The sequence below is a fragment of the Gossypium hirsutum genome, chromosome D02 (assembly GCF_007990345.1).
Source record: "Gossypium hirsutum isolate 1008001.06 chromosome D02, Gossypium_hirsutum_v2.1, whole genome shotgun sequence".
Lineage (NCBI taxonomy): Eukaryota > Viridiplantae > Streptophyta > Magnoliopsida > Malvales > Malvaceae > Gossypium > Gossypium hirsutum.
The window spans coordinates 32,521,424-32,534,205 of record NC_053438.1 but is presented as its reverse complement, the minus strand read 5'-3'; the positions used below and the strand labels follow the sequence as shown (position 1 = coordinate 32,534,205).

Below are 12,782 nucleotides of genomic sequence, written 5' to 3'. Positions count from 1 at the left end.
ATGATGATCTCAAGTCTGAGGATCATATACAAAGTTATCATTATGAGTAATTTTGTGACTATTACATAATAATCTAAAAAACATACTCATAGCGGGTTAGTCCAGTATGTTGTTCTCTAATACATACTTATGTATCGATTTTGATATCTCCATGTCAATGATAACACTTTGTCATCAATCAACTACACATTAGTCTTAATGCATTATCATTGTCCAAGCCCACAATAATACTTGACTAAGGGCCTTTTAAGAATAATCATATTATTCTCAGGACTTTATTATTAACCAATTTATTTATACACAGAAAAATAAACTGAAATAACAATGACAATACCTTATATAATAAATAAGGTAAAACGAGTATGTGATTACGATAATATCATGATTAGTTTTTGGGCATACTCTAACAACTAAGACATTTTAATGGCGGAGTGACGAAAAATGAAAATTAATCTAAAGGGGTGACTAAATTAACAAAACAAAATCGGTGACCAAAATAGGAACATGTTAAAAGTTGGGTGACTATCTAAGTAGTTTACCCTTTAAATTTTTAAAAATTATTATTAAGAAAAATTTTAAAAGTATCAAATTGATATTTTAGTTATAGTTCAAGGGCTTAATTGGTTATTAACCCTTTAATTTAACGTGACTTTTCATCCTCGGAAGTTAACGAATAAGTGTTATATTTTGATAACTTTAGTGATAATTATGCAACTTTTGAATGTTGAGTGATTGAAATGTATTTTTAATAAAAGTTTTAAGGACCATTGGTGTTGTTTATCCCGAAGAGAATACAGAATGTCAATTCCGTCATTTCCAAGAGTCTCTAAGTAAACATTTTATAATTCATTGTTTTTTACAATTTTCTTTTCACGCTATGCTTTACCAAATTATTATTAAAAGAAAAAAAATTGGAAGTCCAAAACTTCAAACCCTTGGGATAAAATAAAACATAGGCAATCTCTGCAAGTAAAGATTTTGCTTTCTCTTTCTTCTAAAACAAAATTGCTTTCTCAATCAAAGCAACAAACTTTCTCTCTTGCTAAAGCATGGGGCTTTGGATTTAGTTGGCATTTCCATAAGTCTACTGAGATTCCAACAGATTTTGTGAAGAGTTGTCGTTTCAAACTCCCAAGGTTTGGGTCTTTTAACTTTGGTAACACTAACTTCTATTTTTCTTTTTTTTTTGGGTGGGGGGGGGCTTGTTTGGTTATTGTTATTGGCTGTTCGGTGTCGCTGGAATTGGTCGATTGTTGAGTAAAAGATAGTTTCTTGCTTTAAGATTAATGGGTTCTGTTTAATTATATTAAATATGGCTCTGGGATGATATGTTTCATTAGGTAAATGGGTGTAGCTGTGAGTTTTTTGGTTGATAAAGTAAGGGTTTCTTTGGCGGGTGTTACGGCTAAGAATATTGATGAAGGTTGACTTGCTCTTTCTCGGGTTTATTTTCTGTTTTGTTGGTTTTTATTAAGGTCTGAAATGCAAATTGATCACTACTGTATATGTATACTGGTCGATAGCTGTTAGCCATATATGCCTGTATGGAGTTCTGGAAGAATTTGGAACCGAAGTCTGAACTATATGAGCCAAACAGCTGGTTTGGTTGAATGAATTCATGTATGGATTATAATGTGGTCAATAATTTACTGTTTTTGTGCCGACGAACTGAAATTTAGTTGTCCAAAGGGATAAGAGTCAAGCTGGTTGATGGTTACATGCCAGCCTTTGCTTTGGTGAAGTTGACGTTTTTTGCTTTTGCTTATGATTCATCTGTATTACTAAAACCTACCTTTCTGCTTATGTGAGTTTTTTTTTTCCTCCTTAGAGTACTATGCATCTGACATCTTTCTTTGATGTTTGTATCTTTTCTAATACATAATCCATCATTCAAGTTCATGTCTTGATTGACCAAAATTTTCAGTTAACAGTTTAATTTTGACTTTCACATGTTTTCTCTTGATGTCTATTTGTGTGTTTGTCTTGTTGCATGTATCGATATTTATTAATTTTTTCCAGTCTTTCTGGTTTTGAAATGTCTTAGCTTGCTTTCTCTGCAATTGATGTTATCGAGGAAACCTCATTTTATGAATTTTATTTCTTCTATGTAGTTGTTTGTGTTTAAATGAATCCTATATTAAAGTCATGACCTATAGATATAAGCTAATCATATTTCCTCATATACATAGAAGATCAAATCTGTTTTTGTATCTCATTTGAGATTTAGAAACCTATAAATGTGTTGTGCTAAGCCGGATGTCCTTTTGGTGTGAAATTGTCTCATAACAGTGACGCTTTGACAATATTGTCAACGTACTTGAAGACTGACCTTCTTAGATGTGCAGGTATATAAAAGTATTTAATTGTTTATTTGAAAGATACTACTTATCCTCTAAATGTTCAGTATTTTGGATTGATTAGTTGTTGAGTGGAGTAATAAAAAAAAAAGTTGTGTAATTCTCACATCACAGATAATCAGCATTGAATTGATTAAAAACTTTGATAATTTTCTTAATTTTTTTTGTTGATTTTATATTCTTATATTTTATGGGTTTAACCCAAAAAAGAAAGGTTGTAGGTGCACTGGTCGTGTGCCTTTCCTGAAAGAGTTTGAGGTACTTTTATTGTCTGGGTGCATGAATTGAAGACAATGGTTTAGGCGAATGTAATGTAACAGTTAGATTTGCTTGTTTTCCAAATATTAGGTCATAGTTTTATACAGTATTTTTGCTCCCCCTAAGGGCAACCCAGAACTTGAGACTCAAATTTCAAGTTCAAACGTAGTATTAGATTTACTTGTTTTCCTAGTGTTATTGTGGAGCCTGTGAATTTGATAGCCCTACCCTATGTAGGAACAAAAGGAAACCAAAAAAAGCATTTTTTTCATTTCTGCTAAAAGGTTCTTACATATATTTGCTAATGCTTGAATTGTATATATATTAGATTCATATTTGAATCTCTCACTTATGTCAGAACCTTTAAGCTCATATGGTATCATTTTGATTACTTGTTTTTGTCACTTTTTCTGGCAATAAATGCAACATCTCATGCTTTACCATGAAAATGGTACCATTTTCATCATGTTCATACTTGTGAATGATTAGCAGTGAGTTCTAATAGCGACAAGGCATTGCATCCATGCGCATTCCAAGAGAATAATGTGATTCTTACTGTTATTAGGAAAACGAAGTCTTTGATGATCTTTCTCCATAGAACATGGCAACTGAGAGCCCGATGCGAATGATAGAAAGTAATGGGGCTACAAAGTGGCGCTCTTCAAAGGATGCTCTAGTATTTGATTCACAATTGAATGATATGGAAGTAGAGGAGTTGACAATGCTTTTGAAAGGACAAAAAATCCGTGGAGATCAAACAGATACAGTGCCAAATCGAAGTGGGAGTGCTCCACCAAGTATGGAAGGTTCATTTACAGCACTTGGAAACCTTTTGGCTCAAAAGAACACTAGCCTGACTTCAAGCCTGGCAAGTTTGAGCAGTGTCATTGACAAGTGTGAGTCTGAGGAGCAACTGCGTTCTCATCCAGCTTATTTTGCTTACTATTGCTCCAACATTAACTTAAATCCAAGGCTTCCACCGCCCCTCATTTCACATGAAAACCGACGCTTGGCACGCCATATTGGTGGTTTCGGTAGTAACTGGAGAGCAACATCTGTGGATGATAGTGGCAATGGGTCATTACCTTTTTATCGAACTTCACTCACTACACATAAGGAGGAAGTTGAGGATGATAGATCATCCCCTATACAAGCTTTAGACAAGTGGGCAGAAGATAGTAATGAGCCTTTGCTTGAACAAGACTTAGCATCTTTCCCTGGTCGCCACAAGAGTTTGGTTGATCTGATACAGGTATTCTTATCTTTTTTCTGTTTATTATTATTTATTTATTTATTATATGTCCGCCATTTCCAGAGAGATGTTGGTGAGTTAAGCAAAAGCTTTTTGGGGATGAAAAAGAACTCTCCAGTACAGTATTATTGGTGAGAGTCCAATATTTTATTTATTATATTGTCCGTCATGCTCCTACTAATACAGTATTTAGATATCAATGGGCTACTAGTACACATAACATATAGATGCTTGAACTAGTGAAAACTAATCATCTTGGTTTCTTCTTCTTCTTTTTTTTCCCTTCAAAAATCTAACTGAAGAAATGGAAAGAGGAGATAAAGGGGAATATGTGGGTTTGGTGAAAATCTGATGCCAGTCGTTTGAGATTGGCGACAAGCGCGGAAGTCCACTGCCAAATTCTGGGTTTTTTGGGTGCTGCTGTAGCATGAGTTTAGAGAGAACATAGAAATAAGAGGGGTAGGAGGAGAAAGAAAAAAATAAAGAAAAAGAAGGAAAAGGAAAAGGAAGAAAAGAAGAAAACAGAAAAGGAGGAAATAAAGGAAGAAACAACTAATATTCTCTGGGTCAATAAGAAAAATAAGGGCCTTAGGCCTTTGATATTTTGGACTAGTAATTGATCATATAAAATCTAATATCAAGGATTTAAGGTTGACTAAAACACATATTTAATATTAACAGTAAATAAAATATTTGAATTTAAGCAAAAATGTTTTTTAATGGCAGTATTTTTTTACATAATAATATATTCATATATTTTTGTGATATTTTTAAATAAGTTTTCTCATATATGTATTCCTTAGATACATCCACATTGGACGCTTGAACCCAAGTCAAGCTACTTTTAAGACTGCTGTAGTTGCTTTTTTCACATCAAACTAGTTTCATAACCACATTGTTATAAGAGATAATTGGCATAAGATAACCCAGGAAACAAATGATGTCTCGTTTGTTGTGTTGTTTTTTTTTTCTCTTTTAATGCACTGCACATCAGCAGTTGGATAGATAGACTCTGTAGAATGATGCCAATTTAAAATATTTCAACATTTTCCTTCTCAAATGTTACAAAGAAAACTACATGCAGCCCTATATTCTTGCCTGTGTGTTTGCACAGAGGCTGAGAAAGCAAAGTCACAAACAATTTAAATGACTCAGGTGTTCTGATATACTGCTGCCTCTCATTTATTCTACAGTGCTGCAATGTATCTTAGCAGCTGCTTCTTTCTCACCAGAGTGGCACATCATATAAGTTAAAAGGCAAATATATTAAAATCATCATCAATTATTCTTAAATTGGCTTTTAATAGGAGTATATGGATTAAAATCATTGGAACTGGGATAAAGAAATAAAATAGTAGAGTAGAAACAGATGAAGGATCACATTCAGACTTCAACCTCTTATAAATCTACCCTTTGTAGCCATGGTGTTCCTATGAAGTTCAATTCAAAGCTGTCTGACGCGGAATTTACATGTATTGATATTATTGCCATTGTGTTTATTAAGTAGCTTTAGGCATTTTTGCGTTTGGATATTTTTTAGTTGTGTCGCCTTATATTGATGTTCTGCTTTTTTTCTTGGCTAATGTGTAGGAAGACTTCCCCCGCACCCCTTCACCTGTGTATAGTCAGTCACGTTCATCAGGCATCACCACAGCAGATGAACCAATAGATCATGATGTTAATGCCATGTCGTCAAATTTTTCTTCCATTAACTCTTCTTCAAAAGTACCTGAATCGATCGTGGGTTCTTCTGATGCTTGCATGGATACAAATGCCCTGGATGCTCATGCTATTAGTTTGATACCCCACAAGGATTCTTCAGAGACCTCTATTCAGAGCTCGCAATGTCCTGAACAGGTGGTTAGATTATCAACATCTTCAAAAAATGATACAAATGTGAAAGATGCTAAGTCAGATGCGGATTCCCCTGGTGATGTTTCACAGTCTGTCATACTTTCCACTGTAGAGTCCAGAATGAGGAAAAAACAAGAAGCACAGCAGTCTCATGGAAGGAATATGCCTCAAGAATATTATTCATCTATTCAACCAGCTTCTCCACATCAGGCCCAAGGACTTCCAGCACAGGCCAGTTCTCAAGGATTGAGCCATCTGTATAGCCATTCTAGGTTCTCTTCTGTGGCATCACAACCATTATTGCATTCTTCTGGACTCACGCTTCCCATGTATGCAACAGCAGCACCATATATGACTTCTGCAAACCCACTTTATGCCAATTTTCAGCCATCTGGTCTGTATGCTTCACAATACAATATCGGTGGATATCCCATGAATCCTGCATTTCTTCCCCCATTTATGGGCGGATACCCTTCTCATGCTGCTATTTCTTTGCCATTTGACTCTACTGCTTCTGGTTCAAGCTTCAATAATCGAACTTATGGTGCTTCAACTGGGGAAAACACTCCACATACAAGTGATTTACAGCATCTTGGCCACTTCTATGGGCAGCATGGATTAGTGCTGCCACCTTCCTTAGTCGATCCACTTCATATGCAATACCTCCCAAATTCGTTTAGCAGCACATATGGTGCTTCTGTTCAGCATGGTCATTTGTCATCAACTGGTGCTTCTGGGGGCCAAATTGATTCTTTTGTGCAGAAAGAGTCAAGTGGTGCTGCTTATATTGGAGATCCAAAAGTTCAGCCTCCAATTAATGGGAGGCTAAGCATTCCAAATCCTGGGAAAGTTGGAAGTATTGGTGGTGGGTTTTATGGAGGTCACCACAGCATGGGTGTTATTGCCCAATACCCTACATCACCAGTTGCTAGTCCGCTGATGCCATCATCACCGGTAGGTGGAATGACTCCTCTAGGTCGCAGAAATGAAACTAGATTTCCTCCAAAAGCAGGACCTCAGTCTGCATGGCAAGGACAGAGAGTCAGCAGCTTTGAGGACTCCAAAAGGCATTCCTTTCTTGAAGAACTGAAATCCAGCAATGCCCGAAAATTTGAGCTCTCTGATATATTTGGTCGTATAGTTGAATTCAGGCAGTTTTCTCTATCAAGTTTGTTTTCATTCTCTATATATAATGTGATCATTATTGCTAGCGGGAGAAATAATTTAATACCTGTTTGACTTCAGTGTTGATCAACATGGGAGTCGATTTATCCAGCAGAAGCTGGAGCATTGCTGTATTGAGGACAAGGAGTCTGTTTACAAAGAAGTCCTTCCGCATGCTTCAAGATTAATGACTGATGTTTTTGGTAATTACGTCATTCAAAAGGTATGGTTTTAAATGTGTTTTATGAATGCTTCAAGTAATTTACTTTTAGTGGGAATTGTAAGCAATTTGAATAACATTTTCGGATAGCTGAATTTTGCTGCTGTGTGGCAGTTCTTTGAGCATGGGAGTTGCGAGCAGCGAAATGAACTTGCTGATCAACTGGTTGGAAATATGTTAAACTTTAGTCTGCAAATGTATGGTTGTCGTGTGATACAGAAGGTATATGGAACCTTTTATAAGTATGATATTCACAGTGGTGTGGCTTGAATATTTCTGTGGATGACTCACTTTTATCATTTTAAAAATTTGACCCCAGAAAAGAAAGAATGATTGAAACAAATACTATCATCAAATGTTATGATTAGTTTAAATCATTTTTAAAAAAAAATTACCGGTATTCATCTTCTTAGCTTGGACTTGTATATAAATATATGCAATCTTTAATTTGTTTTTATGTAATTTCAGTGAGAGTCAAGGATTGCTGTGCCCTTTTTGAGCCATATGTTCTTTCATAAGCTATTCAAATATCCATGTATTGAACAGTAGAGCCTTACAACGGCAGGACTCTCAACAAGGCCATAAATTGTTATTTACTTTCTTAGAATGACAATGATATGATCATGTCCCCAGTAATGAGATCTTAGCTTCTTTTCTTGAAGAATGTCCATCTGCATCCGGTCGTTGTATTATATGATCATATAAATTTGTTGATATGATCATTATGTTGGACTAATAACTGGTTATTCTCATAGATATGCACATAAAAATATATTCTGACATATTTATGTATTTATACATGTATGTGGACATTAGTTATTATTTTATTGTTTGATGTACCCTAGCTGATATTGGGCCTTCGGGTCATAAAATGGATGAGCATCTCTTGAACTGTATAAAAGTGGTAAATAGTTGCTGTCATGTTTTTCAGTTTCTATCTCTTTTGTGAAAGGTATTTATATTTTAAAATTGGTTTCAGTCATGGATTATGACAAAGCATTTCTTCATCAATTTAGTGTGGTTTCCTGAGATTCTTTATGTGAAATTTGTTTTTCCAGGCGTTGGAAGTGATTGATCTGGATAAAAAAACCCGACTTGTTCAGGAGCTTGATGGTCATGTTATGAAATGTGTACGTGATCAAAATGGGAATCACGTCATACAAAAGTGTATAGAGTGTATCCCTACTGATAGAATTGGGTTTATTATTTCGGCATTTCGTGGTCAAGTTGCCACCCTTTCTACTCATCCCTATGGTTGTCGTGTCATTCAGGTAATATTACATTTTGTTGGTCCCTACAAGAGGGCTGAACATAAGAAGTCTTATTTTATATTCCCTTTAATCCATGTTCTTATCATTTGCTATTATTCTGGATTTGTGATAGAGAGTTTTGGAGCATTGTTCAAACAAACTGCAAAGTAAGTGCATCATTGATGAAATTTTGGATGCTGCTTACGACCTTTCTCAAGATCAGTATGGAAATTATGTTACCCAGGTTTGCTTTTACCTTCTGATTGTCAGTTTTATTGATGGCTAATTGGATAACTTCTATGAACACTATTTGCTTCTCAAAAAAAGCATCGTCTTTAGAGAGCTTAGAACAGCTTATTTGTTTTGCCAATTCGTTGATCTGCCGTCTAGGAATGCGAACAGCTAAGTTACTAGGACTTGGGTTTGTCGATATGGGTATGTATACAACTTGGGTGTCTCACATGGTATTCCAAAAGATGAAGATTTGGAGAAACATAGGCTTATGACATATCTGCTAATGTTTTCTTATTCCTTTTTCACTTTTAGTTTCTTTTGTTAGTTTCCATTTTCCGTGGCTGATATATTGGTTGTATATGCTGTGGAAATTGGTGGTAGTGCAAATCTATCCTTATTTGATAATATTGACTATAGGGAAAATCAAATCAAGGCCTCTTTATTGGTTCTTAATTATTTTTCTTTAGTACTTTCCCACTCACCTTAATTTCTGATATCTCGATTGAAATCAATCTGTTGGATTTTACTACTTGCAGCATGTTTTGGAGAGGGGAAAGCCGCATGAAAGGAGCCACATTATTAGCAAGTTGACTGGGAAAATTGTACAAATGAGTCAACATAAATATGCATCAAATGTTGTTGAGAAGTGCTTGGAGTATGGTGATGGTGCTGAACGAGAGCATTTGGTTGAGGAGATAATCGGACAGTCTGATGAAAATGACTCTTTATTGGTAAGTTGAGTAAAAAGCATTTATTGCAACCAATTATCACTGTTAGCTTTAGTTTTCGACAAGATCTAGAACTCTTTTCTTATTGGGGTTTTTTCTTTTTAAGTGATTGACCATTATTTTCTCAGTTTTTCCAACTTCATCCATTTTCTTTGTTCAGTTTAAACCTTATTGCTTTCACCTTTATATAATTCTGAAGATCTAACCAATTTCGTATGATAAATGAATAGCTGGGTTTGGATATAATGCATTGCTTAAATTATGAATCATCGAGGGAACCTGACTGTTTATATGGTGCGAGTGAGATATCCAAATACTTTTGTTCTGGTGTTCTACTGTCACAGTTCTCTTTGCCCCAAACGAAAATGTACTAAACTTGGAATTCGGCATCTTTACTTTCTTTTCCTTTAGTTTGTCCCTAATGTGAAACTTTACTGACCAACTGTAGAGATTATGATGCCTTGACGAGCATGAAGATTCAGGGATTGTTACTAGTTTTGTGATGTTTTATAAATGTATTATTTTGCAAATTGAACATATCTTTTTCTCGTAGTACTATGTTCTGACTTTTCTTTGTTAGACTATGATGAAGGACCAATTTGCAAATTATGTGGTCCAAAAGGTTCTTGAAGTAAGCAATGATAGACAACGGGAACTATTACTGGATCGTGTAAGAGTTCATCTTAATGCTTTGAAGAAATATACTTACGGGAAACACATTGCTGCTAGGTTTGAGCAACTGCTTGGTGAAGGTGCGTTAATTTTCTATTCATTGACATAAATTTTAAGATCATTTGAGAAGAAATTATAATAATTTTTTTTTTACATGATGAAAAGTAGATTGTTCTCTTGTTTATTTGGTTACATGATGAAGTATTGATATAAACAATGGACTGCTGCATGTCACATGTCGTGTGCATTATTGTTAATTCATATTACTTTGTGGGAACATTTGTACCAAAAAACAAACACCTTCCATTTAGCCTGAAAAACGAAAAGAAAAAGTACAGGATTGTTGGAAAATACTTTTTTTATGTCTGTTAAAAGCAGGTTTAGAGAAATTGTCATTTACTGGTATGCTATGAGGATTCTAAGGGAAATATCGGCTAAGAATAAGATAAGGTGTTTTTTTTATTGCTAAAATAAACCCGGTCTTTTGTCTTTGCTCTGCTTTTAGTATTTTCCTGATTTTATAGAAACTTGAAGTAAGGATGGTTTATACTTGATTGCTCAATGCAGAAAGCGATGCCTCAGCCTCGGGGCATTAGCAGTCTTTCGAGTATGCGCGACTTGGGAAAACTGTTCATCATTCTTAGGGAAGACGACAGCCTGGAACTGTTCCAGGCCTGCTAGATAAATAGTTAAAAGTTGGGGAATAAATGTGTTACTGTATGTTTTAAACCGTGTTTATGTATATCTATGTATAGAATCAAACAACTTAAAAAGCTTGCAGTGATTGCTTGGAAATTGATTGAAATTTAGCTTGACAAATGCTTGCAGGTTTTCATCATATATTTATGTTTTCTAGTGAACGAGTAATGCATGTGTATATCTGCGTGTGCTCGTCTTTCTTGCTAAAGCTCTTGGGCTTATAAGATTTTTTGGGATTGAGATTTGTTTCAAAGTCCATACCAGTAAATCAATTAATTGTTTATTTATTTAATTCAAATCTCTAATGGGTTAACTTTTCCTTGGACTGAAACGGTTAAAACCAGTAGCCCAATACTGAATTTATTTTAGAAATCAACATTAGAAAAGCAATTCACTTAATTGTCCACCAAATTTTGGGTGAACTATACGAAGTTAACATCTTATCATTTTGAACATTTAATCTCAAAAAGCGGTCATTAAATTATTTTGAAATTAAATCATTGAATTAATAACAAATTTTTATTCAAGTTACTAAGTTGTTATACATTTAAAAATCTAGCTAGTAGGTTTGAAGTCGTGATTTAATAATCGGTATGATCAAAGATTAAAAAAGAAAGTTATATGGATTTTTGTTTGTAGATTAGTGAGGTTCAAGAAAGTTTCATAAAAAAATAAGAACTGTAGAAGAGAACGATGAGAGCTTTCAATTGGTGCAGCTAGTGCAAATAAAAAAGACCATAAAACAGTGATTTTAGCAACCGGTGACTTGAATGAAATTTTTTGAATAGTTTAATAACTATTTTATAACTTTTTGAAATTAAAATTGACATTAGGTGTAGTTTTGACAGCACTACATTAAGTTAAAATATATTTAAAAGAATAAAAAATCAATTAATGTTTTGATGAAAATTTACACAGATTGACCCTACTAAATATTTGTCATGAGTAAATATTAAACTTAAAAATCTTTAAGATGTTCTTAAAAAATAAAAATTTAAACTCAAATCGATTAGTGTTTTTCACTGCTTTAGAAGAGATAACTGGATGTTAGCATCTCCTTCCCTAACTGAAAGCTTAACTCCAGCGACTAATTCACATCCTTCACTTTTCACTTCCGCTACACTGCAACTTACTCTTTCAGCTTTGTTCTTTCCTATTGATCTTTGCCAATTCAAATTGCATTTTCTCTGAACGTAAACTGAAGCTTTAAAGTCAAGATTTGCAGGTACTTTTATGTGATCAATCTGGAAAATAACCGTCACCATAGTCATTTGGATGTTAAAGCATAAAACAATGTAAAGGGTTTGTCATGTTTGATGAAGAATATGCAATCCCTTAGCTTTAACCCCTTGTGTCTAGTACACCTTTTCTTTATGTTACCCATATTACAAGAAAAGTTGAACAACTTTCTTGCCAAACCAAAGTTGATTTTCAACTTTGGTCGGACATGAAAGTTTGATACAATTAAGTAATATAAGAGAGTTGAAAAGGATAAATGAATCGTGAAAGAACAAAATTGATAATTGCAAGCAATTTGAGCAGTTCTACAAGCAGTGCCAACTCCTTAAGGTACTGGTGAAGAACAATGATGAACACAATGATATGTTTATTTAGTTTGGTTTTCTATGTTTGTGGGTCTTGCCTAAATAGAAAATTCACTATCTTAACACCTCGAGCAACAAATGATTACAACCACTAACACTCACTAGATTAACAACCTGACTTTGTAGCTAAGATCTAGACAACTCTCCTTTAAAATTTCTCCCTGAAAAACTTAGATAAAAATCAAGTGACTCACTCGGTTACTTACAAAATGCACTCTTAAAAACTAGTTCAAAATAACAGAGTAAGTGCTAAAATTCTCCACCCTTTTTTACCTACACAAGCCTTTCAAATATATAAGAGTTTAAAGATTGTTAACATAAAGATAAATTACGTTCAATCTTCCCATCAAATAACAAGATAATCAACATCAATAATATCTGTAATATGATTAACAAGTTACTTGATCTAATCTAATATCTTTTGTAACACCCCACATCTAATCCAATCGTTAGATCCGAATGTGAGCACATTCGTTGCTGAAGCAACTCA

General features: G+C 34.3%; 1 protein-coding gene across 2 annotated transcripts; it reads left to right on the top strand.

Moving 5' to 3' along the window:
* The first annotated feature begins 876 nt into the window (after positions 1-876).
* LOC107910598 (pumilio homolog 5) lies at positions 877-10,804 on the top strand. Of its 2 annotated transcripts, XM_016838486.2 has the most exons (11): positions 878-1,136; positions 2,290-2,345; positions 3,181-3,867; positions 5,458-6,872; positions 6,967-7,108; positions 7,220-7,327; positions 8,164-8,376; positions 8,489-8,599; positions 9,126-9,320; positions 9,898-10,069; positions 10,557-10,804. In XM_016838486.2, the coding sequence occupies exons 3-11, from the start codon at positions 3,217-3,219 to the stop codon at positions 10,583-10,585; spliced, it is 3,036 nt and encodes a 1,011-aa protein (XP_016693975.2). In that variant the 5' UTR covers positions 878-1,136; positions 2,290-2,345; positions 3,181-3,216; the 3' UTR covers positions 10,586-10,804. The 2 variants fall into 2 exon arrangements, with proteins under 2 accessions (XP_016693973.2, XP_016693975.2); XM_016838484.2 differs by lacking the exon at positions 2,290-2,345 and having other exon boundaries at positions 877-1,136.
* Positions 10,805-12,782: the final 1,978 nt, after the last annotated feature.

Excerpts from the sequence above, each read along its gene's own strand:
- LOC107910598 (XM_016838484.2), top strand. The coding sequence starts at position 3,217 with ATGGCAACTGAGAGCCCGATGCGAATGATAGAAAGTAATGGGGCTACA. Across the intron at positions 8,600-9,125 it reads ATGGAAATTATGTTACCCAG|CATGTTTTGGAGAGGGGAAA; the intron begins GTTTGCTTTTAC and ends TACTACTTGCAG. Across the intron at positions 10,070-10,556 it reads TGAGCAACTGCTTGGTGAAG|AAAGCGATGCCTCAGCCTCG; the intron begins GTGCGTTAATTT and ends TGCTCAATGCAG.